Source organism: Callorhinchus milii, unplaced genomic scaffold, assembly GCF_018977255.1.
Source record: "Callorhinchus milii isolate IMCB2004 unplaced genomic scaffold, IMCB_Cmil_1.0 Scaffold1, whole genome shotgun sequence".
Taxonomy (NCBI): Eukaryota; Metazoa; Chordata; class Chondrichthyes; order Chimaeriformes; family Callorhinchidae; genus Callorhinchus; species Callorhinchus milii.
Genome location: NW_024704742.1, coordinates 121,160,885 through 121,179,402, shown reverse-complemented (window position 1 = coordinate 121,179,402; position 18,518 = coordinate 121,160,885). Strand labels below are relative to the sequence as shown.

Genomic DNA, 18,518 nt, shown 5'->3' with positions numbered 1-18,518 from the left:
TGGGAACCCGAGGTGGATTGGGGAGCGGAAGATAACCAAAATCATGGTCAAAGAGGTAGGTTTTGAGATGGCCCTTGATGATGGGAGGTTGGGGGGGGAGGGGTTTAACAGCTACAACTTGCATTGAAATGGTTCCCTTCATGTGGGTAGCGTCTCAGAGAGCTTAACAGTGACAGAGCTTGATGTCAAGCCGGAATCAGAAATGACAGCAAGGATCATAGAAAGATAACTTGATGGGGGTGTGCATATGGGTTGATGATTGTGAAATGAAGTTCAATACAGATAAATGCAAGTTACTCAGTAAAGGAACTAAAAATATGAGTCACATGTATTCCATGGATGGGATAGAACTTGACAAGGGAAGCTGAAAGAGACCTCGAGGCATGAACTGATTCTTCACTCACCATGAAACATTGTAAGTTAGCAAGAAAAAAGCCAAACAGGATGTTGGGCCTGTTGACCCCTCTGGCCGCTCCCTCTGTTCAGCAAACACTGCCCCGCTTTGTTTCCTGCTTGACTGCCCCAACATTGATGGGCAAGCTTTCTGCCATTCTTCTCCTGCTTCCCAGAGTCCTTCTTCTTTGCTCCCTCACTCTCCAGCTTAAAACCTATGTTTTTGATTGCGCTTTCGGCCACCTTCCTCCCCAGTTCAGGTTCCCATTCAGCTGTGTGAAGCATTTTGAGAAATCCTCCCAAGCAGGAAATGCGCCCCTATCCTCACCCAACTCCACTGGCTTTCCATCACATAGAGGATACAGTTCAAGATCCTGGTCCTCACTTTCAAAGTCCTTCATGGTCTTTCTCCTCCCTAACTCTGCGACCTCTCAACCACTACCAACTGCCCACTCCCCCTGCTCGTGAATTTCGTCTTGCTTCATGTCCCCTGCTTCACTTCCCCTGCCTCGCCCGCCCACCTTTGGCGGGTTGGCCGTCAGCCACTCTGCTCCCACTCTCTGGAACTTCATCCCGCAGTCCCTCGTCCCCTCCCTTGCCTCCTTCAAGACTCATCTCAAGACCCTCCTCTTCAACCGTGCCTTCGGTCACCCTCCTTCCCCCACTGCCCTCAACCTTCCCTGATCCCAATCCCCAGTTCAGGTCCGAAAGTCTGATTGTCCAGTGCCTTGAGATGTCCTCCCACCTTGAAAGGAGCTATACAAATGTCATTTTGTTTTATTTGTTTGTTTGTTTAGTGGTCGAAAACATGCCTGTGGATGGTGGAGCCAAGGGGTTGAGGGACGAACAAGAGGATGGAGCCGGCCGAGGGGAATGAGCTATGAGTAAGGATTAGATGAATTAGGGCTATTCAGCCTTAATAGAAGTGTATAAGATTTTAATGTGATTGAGAAAGTAAACCGAAAACAATATTTTCAAATATACAAGGGCAGTAGAACAAGAGACAGTTTCAGAACAGACATCAGTATTTCTTTACTTCAAGGCTAATTAACAGCTGGAATGGATTACCATATGTGGAGTCCTGTAGCTCAGTGGTTAGAACACTCGCTTTGCAAGTGAGAGACCTGAGTTCAATTCCAGGCAGCGCGAAACCTTGGGCAAGTTTCCTTACTCCACACAGAGCCTAATAATAATCCCTTCAAAAACCAAAACAATAATAAATTGGTCATTTTCAATCTACGACTGTTTGTGGGACATTGCTGTGCGCAATTGGCTGCCGCGTTCGCCCACAAATATACAGTCAATTCACTTTGCAGTATGTTCTGTGAAGCGCTTTGGGACGTCCTCCCGACGTGAAAAGCGCTATATCAAATGCAAGGATTATTATTATTTATTATTACCAGGAAGGGGCATTGAAACCAGGACACTGGACTGAATTATAATAATAATAATGAAACAGTTATGATTGGGAAGATGGCAGGGTTGTGCATTCTGGAAGGATGAAATTAAATGTGCTGAAGGCTTTCTTCATCTGAACTAATCATGTGATCTTGTGATATGATGTGTTCAGATAGATATTTTCACCTATGATGCACACTGATGATCCTTTTTATACTGCTGGAGCAATTTGATAGCACAGTCAATAGTGGAATGATTCAGAATGAGAAGCCATGTTTATATTTCCCATTTCCAATGATTCTCACCAGGGCTAATAAGAATATGCACATGTACAACTAAGCTCCAATATTTTGCAATGAACCCCTTAAGTTTTTGTTTAGATGACTAAAGCACCATATCTTCAGCAAGATGAGCAAGGCTATAAAGGTGATCCAATTAAAAGTCCCAGTTTAATAGTTTGCTGGGATCAGCTGGACTAAACCTAGATTTCAAAATCATTGTTTACAACGAGAAAAATATGCTGTTTCTATTCATTTAAATTGCACTGTTCAAATTAATTGGCTGCTCATCTCATTGTTGTTTCATGTCGTGTTTGCCTATCTAACAACAGTTTCCTTACTCCACACACCTCTGTTTACCTAGCAGTAAGTAGGAAACCGGTTGTTAGTAGATTGGTGGATCGCTTTTCCGGGGGTAATAATTCCTTCAAAGAAAAAAAAATGGTCACTCAATCCACAACAGTTTGTGGGACACTGCTTTGTGCAATTGGCTGCGTGTTTCGCCCATAAAATATACAGTTAATTCACTTTACAGTATATTCTGTGAAGCACTTTGAGACTTTTCGAAGACATGATAAGGTGTTAAATCAAATGCAAGGGCTCCCTCTGCCTTCTTGTCCTCCTGGACCTCTGCGCCATGTTTGACGCAATCACGCCATCCTCCTTCACCGCCTGTTCTCCATCATAAACTGCCAGTATTACATTTATGCAAATGCTTTTCTTCGCGCTTCTACCCGGTCACCTGTGGAGTATCCCTAGGATCCATCCTTGGGCCCCTTCTCTTCCTCATTTATATGCCCCCTCTTGGTGATATCATCCACAGACATGGGGTTAACTTCCACATGTATGTGGATGACACTCAACTCTACTTTTCCACCTCCAGCTGTGAGCCCCAGGCCCCTGATGTTCTGTCAGCTTGTCTGTTGGACATCAGGAGCTGGTTGAGCGCAAATTTCCTGCGGTTAAACGTCAACAAGAAGGAAGCCATACTTTTTGGCTCCTCTCAATGTCTTCTATCCCATGGTTTTGATCTCCTCAACATAACTCACCTGTTCTTAAAACTCTCTGAACCAGTGCACAACTTAGGCATCAGGTTCGAACCCCAGTTATCCTTCCTCCCCCACATCCGGTCCCTGACCAGCACCAGTTTCTTCCACCTCCGCCAGGTTGCCCATCTGCGACAATACCTCACCCCAAAAGCTGCCGAAACACTTGTCCATGCCTTTGTCACCTCTTGGCTGGACAAGTCTAACAACCTCCTCGCTGGTCTCGCCTCCTCTACTATTCACAAAATCCAGCTCATTCAAAACTCCGCCGCCCGCATTCTCACCCGCACCAAATTTCGCACCCCGATTACCCGGGCATCAAAATATTATTAGGCAAGTTTCCTGACTCCACACGCCTAATAATAATCCCTCCAAAACAAAAAAATTATAAATTGGTCATTTTCAATCCACGACTGTTTGTGGGACACTGCTGTGTGCAATTGGCTATCGCGTTTCACCCACCAGTATACAGTCAATTCACTTTACAGCATATTCTGTAAAGCGCTTTGAGACATCTAGAAAACGTGAAAGGCGTTATATCAACAACAACAACACGATTTCATTTATAGAGCGCCTTTCACGTCGGGAGGACATCCCAAGGCGCTGGACAGTTGTGTCTGGACCCGAGCAGGGGGGAAATGGTCAGGGTGAGGGGAGGGAAGGGAGGGAGCGAGGAGGGGGTAGAGAGTCGAGAGGGGAGCTGAAGGCACGGTCGAAGAGAAAGGTCTTGAGACCGACCTTGAAGGAGGAAAGGGAGGAAGCAAGGCGAAGGCACTGGGGGATGGAGTTCCAGAGCCTAGGGGCTGAGAGGCTGAAGGCCCGGCCACCGATGGTAGGGCGGTTCGAGCGGGGGATGTGGAGCAGACCGGAACCAGAGGAACTGAGGGTATGGGCAGGTAAGTAGGGGGATAGTAGGTCGGAGAGGTAGGAGGGAGCAAGGCCGTGAATGGCCTTGTAGGTGAGGATGAGGATCTTGAATTCGATCCTCTGGGGGATGGGGAGCCAGTGGAGGCGAGCGAGGGTGGGAGTGATGTGGTCGCGAAGCCTGGTGGGGGACAGTACACGAGCTGCAGAGTTCTGAATGACCTGTGGCTTGTGGAGGGAGGTGCTGGGAAGGCCGGCGAGGAGAGAGTTCCCATAGTCCAGCCTTGAGGTGATAAAGGCGTGGACCAGTGTTTCAGCAGCGTGAGGGGTGAGGTAGTGCCATAGTCTGGCGATGTTCCGGAGGTGATGGAAGGCGGTGCCAGTTGTGGCGCGGATATGAGGGAGAAAGGACAGCTCAGGGTTGAACAGATCGCTGAGTTTCCTGACTGGCTTTGAGAGGTGGAGAGTGCAGCCTTGGATGCTGATGCTGTCAGCGCCTGAGGTGCGGAGACACTGACGTGAGCCAATCAGGAGGGCCACAGTTTTGTGCACGTTGAGCTGAAGAAAGTTGTCTCTCGTCCAGGACTCGATGTCGGACAGGCAGCTGTCAGGACATCGGTGGTCGTGGAGTTGAGGGTAGAGGAGGAAAGGTAGAGTTGGGTGTCATCCGCATACATGTGGAAGTTAACCCCATGTCTGCGGATGATGTCACCGAGGGGGAGCATATAGAGGGTGAAGAGGAGGGGACCGAGGACAGAGCCTTGAGGGACACCGCACGAGACAGTGCGGGGGGTGGAGGAAAAGCCGTTTGTGGAAACAAAATGAAGACGGTGGGAGAGGTAGGACCTACACCACTCAAGGACAGGGCCTTGAAGTTTGAGGTGGGAGGACAAGCAGTGGAGGAGTATAGCGTGGTCGACCATATCGAATGCGGCTGATAGGTCGAGGAGGACGAGGAGGCAGAGGGAGCCCTGGTCGCAGATGGTCAAGATGTCATTGGTGACCTTGACCAGGGCAGTTTCTGTGCTATGGGCAGCACGGAAACTCGACTGAAGGGGTTCGAATAATGAATGGGTGGAGAGGAAAGAGCGCAGCTGGGAGGTGACGACTCTTTCAAGGACCTTGGACAGGAAGGGAAGGTTGTAGATGGGCCGGTAGCTTGATAGCTGCGACGCATCAAGGGAGGATTTTTTTTGAAGTGGGAGTGATGATGGCAGTTTTTAGGGAAATGGGAACAGAGCCAGAGGAGAGGGACAGGTTGATGATGTCTGTGAGAAGTGGGGCAAGGGGGTGGAGCTGGGAGATAAGGAGTGGAGTCAAATGCAAGGATTACTATTATTATTATTACTCCAGTTCTTGCCAACTCCACTGGCTCCCTGTTACAGAGCAGATCGACTTCAAGATCCTCACTCTCGTGTTTAAATCCCTCCATTCCTTGGTACCCCCCTATCTCGCAAACCTCTCTCCCCACAGCAGTACCTGAAGCCTCTGCTCGACTGGGTCCGGCCTCCTCCATGTCCCCCGAATCCTCTGCTCCACCATTGGTGGTCGTGCCTTCAGCCACTATGCCCCAAAACTTTGTAACACCCTCCCTCAATCCCTTTGCCTCGCCCCTTCTTCCCCATCCTCAGATCGTGCCTGAAGACCTTCCTTTTCGACTGCACCTATGGTCTCCTTCCCCTTCCCATTGATTTTCATTCCACCATTGTTAAGCGCTCTGAAACGCTGCCAGGCATGGAGGGCACTGTATAAGTGCAAGTTGTTATTATTATTAGACTCTGAGAATACTGAGTTTAGCTTTGAGGCAGTCATCTCCTGCTCCCCTTTGTCTGACACTGTCGCTGGGAATTTTTCCTAAACATTATTCTATATGAAGGACGCTAGATAAATGTAAGTTGTTGACGTATCTGAAATAGGTACTAAGCTTTTTTCTCCCAGCATTACCTGACAGAGATGTTTGGAATAGTTTTCTATTCTTGATTTAAATTGTTATTATAGCATACGATTGGCAAACAAAATAACCAGTTTGGGAGTGTATTAAAGGTTGTAAGACATTTTGCCGTTCAGATGAAGAGAAAGTAGGTCAGCATCTAAAAAATAAAGATAGTGATCTGTATGTTTCCTGACCATTGCCATTACCTCTTTCCTGAAAAAAACACCCTTAACCCTTCAAAATTCTTCAGCCATTGGACCATCTGCAATTTGCCCTTCCTATCCATGAGAAGTGGCCATAGAGCAAAAAACAAGGGCAGTAATCACTTTGGAGAGGTTCTTGAAGCTCTTCACAATGGTCAATACTGGATCTTTGTCAAATCATCACTGCTTTGAGACCTGCGGTTTTGACTGTTCCTGTAACCTCACACAAGGGATATACTCTCTTAAGTGTAGATTAATCCCCCTGATTACTTATGATGTAATTTTTCTGTGTGCTTGTACTTCAAAAGACCTTTTCAAAATACATTTTATCCGTTTCCTGGCCTTCTTGCCTTCTCCTTCACTGAACTTTTTTTCTCTCAACTACTTAGTTCATCTTGTATCTTTCTTTAACCTATTATTATCATGGATGCTGTGTCTTTGTGGTAGTCTGATGTCTCCTTTCTTTTCCCTTTTTAGCCTTATTATTGAGCATATGTCTAGCTGTAAGTATATATTTCCAACCTGTAGTTTTGCTGCATCATATTATTTCATGTCTTTATTATTCTGATGTGACTCATTGATAGTTATGCTGGTGTTTCATTTACTTTTGTATTAATAAAATGTTTTAAATAAAGTTTAATACACAGTATTTCTCCAGCATGTTAATGAAACTCATGAACAAGATCAAATACTAAATTAACCTCAGTCTAATATGAACATTATATTCATTGTAGGGTACCCTAACTAATTGCATGTGACCATTAACCGGTTGGTAATAGCCAGGGAAATAACTAATTAATAAAGATCAGTTCTACATTGATTGGTAATCAGTATCATCAGTAATTATTATCACTAAAATATCATGGATAGAATTGAAAGATGCATGTCAGAGCTTATGATTCCGCACAGATTCTTAAACAAATCCAATAACAAGTTGATGGATGTTTCCATAAATTGAAAACAGGCAGCATGGATTCAACCAACTTTATTGTAAAAGGTGTAAATACAAACGTACACTCAATATAAGGCTACCTAGCACTGCCTAGTGGGCAACTGATAATTTTGGTGTTTCCATAAATTTACCATTACCACATCCTTTACAGAATAGTAGCTGTACTCGATGCAGCTACGCTTGCAACCAGTTTCATTTAATCGGCCTTCTCTCTTTCGTCTGGCATTTTTATTTGTCCTTGAAAGGCTTGATCTTCGCTTCTTAGGCATTTTTATCACTTAAGATTAAGAAAATGTGCTATTGAACTCGTTAGCATCCCTTGTTCACATATTTGCACACATATCTTTTTGGGAGGACTCCTGTGGGAGGACTCCTTTGGGAGGACTCCTCTTGGAAGGACTCAGTGGGAAGAGTCAGTGGGAGGACTCCTGTTGGGAAGATTCAGTGGGAGGCCTCAGTGGGAGGTCTCCTGTGGGACGACTCCTAGTTGGGAGGACTCCTTGTTGGAACCCATACATGTGTGATGAGCTTGTTTAGGTCATGATAGGAGATCCCTGAAAAAAATATGCCCATGACTCTCCCCCATACAAGACCTTTCCGATGAGGTATAAATCATGTCTCCACGTCAATTTTTTTTTTGCGTTCTCAGTGGACAGACACACAGACACTTTGTCTTTATTAGTATACAAGTAGTTCATAGGGGCAAAAAAAGAACCTTGAATGATTGAATGGTGCATGATAAGAGAGAAAAATAAGTGTTTAGTAGAATTATATAGATTTACATTGTGGTACAGCACACAAACAGACCATTTTACCCAAATAGTCCATGTGGGTATTTATACTCCATACAAACCCCCACCTCTCCTATTCTCCTCATCTATAGCCCTCTAAACCCTTTTCCCTTGTATATAACATAACATAACATGTAGGAGCAGGAGTAGGCCATTTGGCCCGTCGAGCCTGCCCCGCCATTCAATCATGGCTGATCTTCTAATCTAACTCCAGCTAATAACCTGACCCTGCCTTATCCCCATATCCCTTAATCCCTTTTACAATAAGAAATCTATCTATCTCAGTCTTGAATATGTTCAAGGACTGAGTGTCAACAGCCCTTTGGGGTAGTGAGTTCCATACATTCACCACCCTTTGAGTGAAGAAGTTCTTCCTCAACTCAGTGCGAAAGGGCTGCCTCTGATTTTAAGGTTGTGACCCCTGGTTTTAGTTTCTCCAACCAGGGGAAACAACCTCCCACTATCTACTCTATCATGCCCTTTGATGATCTTATAGGTTTCTATAAGATCGCCTCTAATTCTTCTATATTCTAGAGAATATAGGCCCAAATTGGTCAGCTTATCCTCGTAACTCATCCCCTTCATCCCTGGCACTAATCTAGTAAATCTACACTGTACCCCCTCCAAGGCAAGTACATCCTTCCTTAAATGAGGAGACCAAAACTGGATGCAGTATTCCAGGTGTGGTCTGACCAGGGTCCTATACAGTTGCAGCAAGACTTCCCTACTCTGATACTCTAATCCTTTCATAATGAATGCTAACATACTGTTCGCCTTCTTAATTGCTTGCTACATTTTCTCTGAAATACATTGATACTGTTTGCTTCAGCCTCATTTTTGCCAATGGGTACTACAGTCTCACCAACTTCCACATGAATAAATTCCTCCTTAAATCCCAATTAGATCTACAACTAGCAAATTTATAATATATTTATGACTCATTGTTTGGGCTAAGTAACAAGTAGAAATAGCCTATCAATATCCACCTTATTAAATCCTTTCATAATCTTAAACAATCTATCAGGTCCCCTATCAATTTTCTCAATGCTACATAGACAAGCTGCAACCTGTCCAATATTTCTTGAAGGTTGAATCCTGTAGTACTCCAAATGTAGTGCAAGATTTTTTAAAAAAAAATAACATACCTTCCTACTTTTATATTCTATTCCTCTGTACATAAAGCCAAGGACCATATCTGCCTTTTAATGACTTTGTCCACTTGTGCAGCTACTTTTAAGCTTTGTGAACTCTTTTTTCCTCTACCACTCTCATGGTCCTATCTAAGAGCTTCTTTATTCTTCATGAATCATTTCCATTTCCCTATAATTAAATTTCATCTGCCTCTCATCTACGCAATCTACAATCCTATTTATGTCTTCCTGCATCTTTTTGCAATCCTCTTTATTATTCATCACCCTCTCCCCCTGCCCAGTTTGCTGTAATCTGGAAAGTTTTACACTAAATTTTCTATGTCTGAACCCAAATAATTTATGTATGTGATAGTGGTCCCAGTATGGATTCCTGCGGAACACCATTTCCTACTCTGCCAGTCTGAGAAGCTACTATTTACTCCTATTCTTTGTTTCCTATTTTACAGACATCCCTCAATTTATTCTGCTATCTCTCCCTTAACTGTGCATGCCCAGATTGTCTAATAATAATCCTTGCATTTGCTATAGCGCTTTTCACGTCAGAAGGACGTCTCAAAGCACTTCACAGGATTTACTATGAGATGGACAGACTGTGTAATTATAGGCAAATGCAGCAGCCCAATTCTGCACAGCAATGTTCCACAGACATTAACGGGTAGCATGGTCCTATCTGGATAAGCAGCAGGAAAGCTTGCTGGACAGTGCTATCAATAGCAAGCTATGTGGTTTAACTGGTTAGACTCCAGCGGTGCCCCATCACACACTCGGGGATCCCCAAGCCTTGGTTCTTGCCAACCTGTGCCCAATACTTTCCAGAATTATAATAATATTCCTTGCATTTGATATAGCACCTTATCATATCTCAAAGTGCAGTATACAGAATATACTATGAAAGTGAATTTACTCTATATCTTGTGGGAGAAATGCGGTAGTCAATTCCACACAGCAGTGTCCCAGACAGTAGTGGATTGAGGGATCCAATTTGTTTTTGGATGGCTTTACTACTGCTGGAAAAGCGATCCGCTAATCAACTAACAACCTGGTTTCTGCTTACTGCTAGGTAAGATGAGGCATGTGGAGTAAAGAAACATGCCTAAGGTTTTGCCCTGCCTGGAAATTGAACCCAGGTCCTCTCGCTTGCGGGGTGAGTGCTCTCACCAATACGCTACAGGACTCCAATTAGGTAAGGAGGATGCGTCCCTCCAGGGATAGAGGCGCATTCCATTCCAACAATCTATATCTGAAATTTCCACGTGTAGGTGGGATGCATGGAAATATCAGTTTTGTTTGGATACTCTTAAGCGTGGCGATGGATTTCCACATAAAATAAAAATAAATGCAAGTTGTTTGTACTACCCAGGGACGCTTAATCTCGTGACGCTTAATATTAATTTCCCGACGTGAAAAGCGCTATATCAAATGCAAGGATTATTAGTATTATTATTATTAAAATCGAGGCCCGGAATGGAACATCCTCAAGTTAACAATTCAGCCAAACTGGGGATGGATGAGATGGATGGGTGTGTGTGTGTGTGCGCAGTTTTTTTTGTCGGCATAACATTAAATCACAAGACACAAGAGACACTTTGCCTTTATGTGAAAAAGGTGGCGGCTGAATGGAAGGAACTGGGCATGCGCGGAACTGTTGGCTGCGGTCCGCCTCTCTCTGGCGGTTCAGCACCGGGCACGGAACAGGCGGAATACAGGCGAGAGGGCAAAGCAGGCGTGGAAACTGGGATAATACACCGTGTGTGTGTGTGTATATATATATATATATATATTAAAAAAACACACACAGACGTTAACTGACGAATGGTCGCGGATGAAGCATGGCGGTCAATTTCGGAAAAGTCCAAATCGGGATTTACGTCGAAATCAAGCGCAGCGATGGTAAGTGAGAAAGAAAGCAGCAGTTGAGAAAGCCGGTGGGTGGGTGGGTGGGTGGCTGATTTTTTTTTAAAAAAGAAAAACACACACACGCACACACCTCGCCTCCTTTCGGGATCATTCATTGTTTTTTCGGAAGACGGCTCAACTCAGCAAAACGGGATGGATCGCTCGCTCGCTCGCTCGCTGGCGGCGGCGGCGGCTCTGGCCACTGCGGCTGGTGCTGGACGTGTCTGGAATACATCTGGTTTCAAGAAACAGGAGGAGGAGGCGGCGGGTGAAAGGCGAGAGAGAGAGAGAGAGAGAGGGAGAGAGAAAAAAAAGCGTTCCTTTTCGAGACCTGAGCGCGCTTGTGTGCATATATGTGCGTGTATTTTGTTTCAGTGGTTGTTTGGTTGTCTCGGAAACGGGGCAGGGCAGGGCTGGCTGGCGGTGGGTGGGTGGGTGGGTTGTTGCTGGTCGGTGTTTTGTTACCAGGCCGGTGGTTTCTTCCAAGTCTTGAGATTAACGCCCTGCCAAATAACGAGCCTCTCTGCGGACGTCACCGTAACAGCCGTTGGGCGCGCGGGCCGCCTGCGCGGGCGCGTGCGCGCGCAGCCGCGGCCCTACCCGACCCCCCCGCGCTTGCCTTGTCTGTTGCAGGCGCGCGTACGCGGGCTGCTCCGCAAGCGTGCGTACGTGCGCGTGCGCGCGCGCGCGCGGCCGCCCCCCTGCTCCCCCCCCCCCCTCCCCCCTCCCTAACGGAATTTCATTTTGAAAAAAAAAGACCTCGTTAGTTTATTCGAACTGGAGCGCGCGGAGCGGCCAACGCTCATGTCCCGACGCGTTCTTCTTCTTTTTTTTCGAAGCCCCCCCGCTCAAAAAAATAAAAGCCAACTCGTTCGGCTTCTGGGGTGTGGGGTTTTTTTTTTCGCGTTTGTTTTGTTTTTTGATGTCGTTTCGCGGTATGTTTTCCCCCCCACCACCACCACCCAACCCCTCCCCGCCCGCCTTTCCCCGATTATTTTTTTAATACAAAAATCAAACGCCGTTCGGCAAATTGAAATCGATCCGAAAGCAAAGTCCTTGACTGGGAGAGCGAACAGAGGAGACAGACGGACACCACCGCCACCACCTCTTTCCCGCCGCGCCTTAGGATGCGCACTGCCGCCGAGCTGCAGTTTGCACATGCGCACTGCGCTCCTTTTTTTTGACACTATTTGGCAGGACAAGGAAGGTTGGTGCTGATTCCCATTTGGGCGTGAGACTGACTGACTGTCAGACAGAAGCAGAAAGAGCGAAGCAAAGGGAAAGGGTTTGTGCTCAGATATGCAGAATACACACTGTCACATTCAGCTGATTTAATATTCCCCCTGTTGCCGCAGAGACCCCCCCCCCACAAATGGTACTCGATCTTGTTTAATGAAATTAATACTTCTCCGCACCCCCCTCACCAATATAAGAATGGTGGTGTGAAGCGTTAATGAAACGTTCAACCTTATAAACAACCTTTTCTATCGATTTAGAATATTTAGCACATGGTTAGTAGATTGCGGATATTTTTGCTTTGAGAGTAAGAGAAAGGTTTCAGAGCAAAATGGCAGATGAAGCATTTTAAAATGTTGCACATGACAAAATATTTTGCACTCAGAATATTCAATAAATGAAAGATGAGCAGATTGAGAGGCTTGATACTAGGAGAAAGTACAGACCGTAACATGACATTTTTGACAAAATCATTTTTGTAGTATTCCAAATTAAGCTTTTTATAAACATCAAATAATATGACATTTAGAATAATGTATTTCATGCATATTTTTAAATTATAATAGTTATGCTAGTAAATATTTCCTTAGCTGTGTCATGCTTGGCACATAAAGTGTTTTTAAAATGTGCACAGTTAGTTTGTGGGTATTTGCTGCAGCTGTTCTGTTGAAATAAACCAGTGTTAATGTGCCACAAGAGGCATCGGTTTGTAGGGTGGTTTTATTTTTTTAAGAGGGAAGAGAATAAATTGGGATATGCAAACCCCTTCATCTGGTTGGTGCACGGACACACAATGAGTCTGTGTTTCCTTTCAGAATGATGGTTGCGTGTGGGGAGTAAGTTTGCAAGAAAACATTAAAACTCAGGTCAGCGAACAAATGCATGTTTTCCAAAATCCATCTTAGATTTTATTTAGATTGGATTTTACTCTTTTCATTGTGATCACATTCGATTTTTACAGAGCAACACAGGGGAATGATCAACAAGGTCAGAAGCCATGGAAAAACAGGGGAGGAGAAAAAGAAATGTATTGGAAGTTGACAAATCTGTATAGGCATGCAAGGAGGTGATGCGCTCTGGCTATTTTTGCACAGAAATTAGTTTGACATGGAGACAGAAAGACTTTTGTCATGATGCCAAATTGGGAAGAGGTTGAAATCTGAGTATAACTGAGAACACGCAGATCAAGTGTAGGGGGGTGAAGATATAGATTAAAAGGCTGGTGTGATAAATGATGATATTTAATGTGAATGAATTCAAAATGACTCAAGATGAGGAAGGAAAAGGAGCAGTAGGAATATATTTTAAATGGTAATAACAAACAGGAAGAATGCATGAAAGTAAACTGGGTGCATGTGAGAAGCTTGCAGAAATCATTAGCTCAGTGTGTGGCATTTGTAAATAAAAGAAATGCAATTTTGGTTCAGAATCAGCCTTGCTTTCCCTTTTTTCCTTTATCTTGCTCTGGGGCTTTTTCTCTTTTCAAAACTCAAATTTTCTCTGTAACCAGTTGTTTCTGTCAGTAAATCCTTTATCCATATCAATTTTATGCAATAACAGCCTAAGTAAGCAAGTCAGGGTAGAAGTTCCAAGAAGTGATTGGACAGAATATTGGTCTACTTCTCTTTTTTCTCATCAATCTCTCTTCAGCTTTTACATTATGGACCATTAGATTCATCTTCATTGCTATTACTCTTTGGCCCACTTGTGTTCTTAGTTCCAATCTTTTCTTTCCCAAAGCCTTCATTTCATTTTCTCAAATGGCATTTCATTTTGCTCCAACAAATCATCTTTGGTGTACCCCAAGGCTTTATCCGTGATCCTTTATTTCATATATATATATATATTCCACTTGGTGACCGCATCTATGGCGGTATTTAAGATGATAAGGGGATTTGATAGGGTAGATACAGAGAAGCTATTTCCGCTGGTGGAGAATCCAAAACGAGAGGGCATAGTCTTAAAATTAGAACCGGACCATTTAAGAGTGAAATGAGGAATCATTTTTGGACAATTAAAATATGACTATGAACTCATCAAAAAGAGGGCACTGAATCAAGCTCAGAAGATGGTGAACATAGGTACCAGACTGCTCAGGGAGGTTGAAAATAATTTGCAAATACCTACCGCTCTGTTTACACATTTTCTTTTTAAGATCCTTTTTTTAATAATTGTCTTAAATATAGAAAGCCTGCTCTTTACTATTCGGTGAACTAGGAGGTTTAATTTGTATAATTTGAATTTGTACTTTTTATGGAAATGTGAGTTTCTGTTGGAAGAATCCTACTTCCTGTTGAAAAAAATCAATTCTTCACAAAGGAGATTATCAGAAGGATGAAACCAATGAGTCTTTAGAAAAGATTGAAGACATTCTTTATGATTCTTAAGATCCGTATTCCTTTATGTCCTGCTTTGGAAATTTTAAATCTTACTGGCAAATTGGGAACAAACAAAATACGGCTAAAGCAATATTGATATTTTCAATTCCAAGGCTTTACTGCCATGGGTTATGAGTGGGTTTTATTTTTAAGATTTACTTTAAGTATGAATAGGAAAAGAAAGTAAATTCTGCACATAATTGCTTCTAACCATCTCTCTTAAATACCTTTGTGTCTGTTCTGGAAGAGTTTGAGATAATATGTATATTTTTGTATAGTTCTGAGGTTTATTTATACTTTAAGGATGTGGATATTTTGTTTTTTAAATGAGGAAAAGAAAGTGGGACATTTTGACTGGATTGACCAAGATTTGTATCTTAACTACTACTACATAGCACTAAGTAACTAAGAGTTCAGAGTATTCAGAGTTCAAACCCTCCCTGGACCCTTCTCTGCTCCTTAACTACCGCTCCATCTCCAACCTCCCCTTCCTCTCCAAGGTCCTGGAACGAGTTGTTGCTTCTCAGCTTCGCTCCTTTCTCTGTGTCATTCCCTTCTTGAACCTCTCCAATCGTGTTTCTGTGCTGCCCTGTGCTGCCCTGGTCTAAGTGACAAATAATATTCTGTCCCATCTGCGACCAGGGCTCTCTCATTCTGCTTGACCTCTCTGCTGCTTTCGACACCTTCGGCCACTCTATCCTCATCCACCGCCTCTCCTCTCACCTCAACCTCCATGGCGCTGTCCTTGACTGGTTCAGATCATACCACTCACACCACCTGGAATTCATCTCCTCAAACGGCTTCTCTTCCAGCCCCCGCACCATCTTGTGTGGTGTTCCTCTTCAATATCTATATGCTCCTCCTTGGTGACATCATCCACAGACATGGGGTCAACTTCCACATGTATGCGGGTGACGCCCAACTCTACCTCTCTGCCTCCACCCTTGATTCCAGGACCACTGGGTTTTAGGGAAATGTTTTTCAAACCTTGAGCTACAGTGTAATTTTATTGGCGCTTCTCCATATGGTTCCATATGGGACGTCCTCCTGACGTGAAAGGCGCTTTATAAATGGAATCTTGTTGTTGTTGTTGTTGATGAGGTGTATGGAACGAAGGAGTTTTTTTTAAAAAAAAGATGTGAATAGGGACTCTGGATCATTCTAGATACTGTGTATCTATTATGGTCTATTGGACTTCCAGAGTTTTGTTTGAATTTGTAGAATGGTTACAGCATAGAAAGGATGGCTTGTGTGCCATTTTGCAATGTGCATTTTTTAAATCTATAATTCAAGTGTTAAGGGTTTTTCAATAAGCCACACTCTTTGTAAGCAATACCATTTCTAATAAGAGAAATTCCAAGTATGGACGGAAGCCCTTTAACTTGAATTGTGCTGATAGGTGATAAATATATGTAACAATTTCCAACTTGGCCCAAATCTTTAAACTAAAAGTCAAATTAATACTCAATTATTAAACTTGGTGTTCTTGACATTTGAGGGAACAAGTTACTTTTCAACAGTGTGAAAATTGTGTAAACAATTGCCTTTTTATTGGTTGTTAATTATATAAGAGAGGAGTGAAGGGAGTTTGTCCTGATGTTCTGGCCAACAATCCACCAGAAAATTGGTCATTCACTTTATGGCTATGTGTGGGACATTTCTATGTTTAAATTGGCTGCTTTGTTTGCTTACAAAATGTAGCCGCTGCATTTTACAGGAAATCCTATAAAACTCCTTTAGACAGCCTTCCAATGTGAAAGGTGCCATATCAAATGTAAGGATTATATTAAGAAAATTGAAAACTTTGTTAGAATCCCTGCGTAACATTGAAACGTGTTCGAACTTTACAAATCTTTCCACGTAACTAGAACCTGTATACCTGGTATAATTCTAGTAAATCTCTTCTATACCCACGTAATGGCTTGGATGTCATTTTGGCCTGTCTTTAACTGGATACATTACTCCCAAATGCAGCCTAACCAGTGTCTTATACAAATTAAACATTGCTCTTTTTTCCTTTTTCCTGTGCTGCACAAAATAGTCTTTCTTTTGTATTTATTTGTGAGTCTCAGATTTGTTTCTCAAGCTCTAACAATGCCAATCTGGAGTTGACTGCTAGCTTGGCTTCACTGGCTCCCTATCCCCAGTCGTAGTGATAACTTTCAAAGACTTTCAAGTAAAATAAAATAAAGTAAAATAAAAGTAAAGTAAAAGGTAAGGGTATTTTTACTTTCTGTGGAGAGGTGGCTTGCTTGTATGAATGAGTGTAACACATTGATATAAAGGGACCAAGCTGGTGCCCCCGGGCATTGTAATATGAAGTGTATTATTTAATTCTGCTTTGTCAAAGGTCTTTAATAATTGAAAGTAGGAATACCAGAATGACAAAAATATAAGACACATACAGGTAGTTAATGTGCATTAATGTGCATTCCAGCACCTTGGAACGTCCTCCTGACGTGAAAGGCGCTACACAAATGTAATTTTGTATTGTATTATGTTAAATTTACATTTCACTAAATATTTGTCTTTGTGTATTTGGACATTTTCAATACCAAATGGAGAAAGAAAATTCATTTTACTCAGCAATTCATATTAACTGCCTCTTAGGTGGATATTAAAGATGTCATGACATTACTGTGTTCCAAAAGAGACAAGATTTTTTTCGTATTTTTCGTATTGCTCATCATCCTCCAGATTAATTGGTCTTTTACCTCATGATTGTTATGGGACCTTGCCGGCACAAATGCTTTATATTTGTCTACACGAAATAGCCTTATGCTTGCCAGTAATTACTTTTTAGAATGCATTGAGATGTTTTGACATTTCAAGATGCTATAAAATTGCAAGTTCTTTCATTAATTACTGTTATTACTATTTTTTGATATCTGGTATAATACTGAGTTTTGTTATGAATACATATACAGACAGTGTTGTATCTGAGCTTGCTACAGTTATGCTGATTGTTTGAAAATGCCCTTCCTACTTTGTCTCCTTTCTGCAGATTAAACAGTAGTCATTGCAGGAAAAAAAAGATTTGGCAATATATTTAGCTTTGCAGTGCCTGTATTAATCTAGTATAGTATTCATTATAAACTACAATGGGTTTGTGAGATGCCTGTATGGCGTTTCTGAAGGGGCATATTATTTCATATGTCAGTTGATATAGGGAAAAGAGGATGCATGGCTAGGACCAATTGCATTATTTGTTTTAGAACAGCAGCATGCTTTTTCTATGTGTGACTTTCCTCAAGAAAAACATATAATTAACTACTGGAAAGCAGGAATTCGTATTGTTCAATCCAATGTGCCATGAAAGGACGAAAAGATAGGAAAAATTGTTTGCATGCCTGATCAGAAAATATATAGTCAACCTGGAAAAGGATGTATTGCTGTGGGTACAGAGTAAGTATCCTACAGGAAAAGGGGTTCAGCAGAGGAGAACTGGCAGATGTTTAATATTGGTGTATGCGAGGTCATGAGAAATAAGGATTGGGTCTATATAATAATAATAATCCTTGCATTGGTATAGCAGCTATATTGTTGACTTGTCAATGAATTTTACAGGTAATTGTTGTCAAATACAGTAATTGTGTATTTGTAGGCAGGTGCTGCAGCCAATATTCTCACAGTGATGAGCAATCATGGGAGTGAATAGCCTTTTAGAGGATTGTTTGCCAGGACATCAAGAGAAACTCCCTTCTCATTTTGAGATCTGCCATGGAATCTTTAATAATATCTCTAACAATGTAGAGCTTCTCCAGAACTTGGGTGTCCTCTTGACTGTGAGCTCAAAATCTTAACATGAAGCTTGAATCCACAACCTTCTGATCCAGAAGCAAGAGTGCTATTAGCTTAGCTGAGTTGACACAATGAGCTGTCTGCCTGTGTAGGGTGGACATTCAACACCCCAAGGCTCTATTTAAAAGAGAATGGAGTTTCTTCTCACAGTGACTTGGACAACAGATCCCCAAATAAAATTGGTTACTCACAACATAG

General features: G+C 42.8%; 1 protein-coding gene across 11 annotated transcripts in view; it reads left to right on the top strand.

The window, feature by feature from the left end:
* The first annotated feature begins 10,661 nt into the window (after positions 1-10,661).
* Positions 10,662-18,518, top strand: part of kif2a (kinesin family member 2A) — a 54,285-nt gene continuing 46,428 nt past the window's right edge. For 9 of the 11 annotated variants that reach the window (XM_007892140.2, XM_007892136.2, XM_007892141.2 and 6 more), the window contains exon 1: positions 10,662-10,899. In XM_007892140.2, coding sequence (XP_007890331.1) covers positions 10,839-10,899 — 61 coding nt within the window. In that variant the 5' untranslated portion in view covers positions 10,662-10,838. Of the gene's footprint in view, positions 10,900-12,102; positions 12,113-12,171; positions 12,191-18,518 lie in introns of those variants that run through there. The other 2 variants (XM_042335058.1, XM_042335064.1) reach the window with 2 other exon arrangements.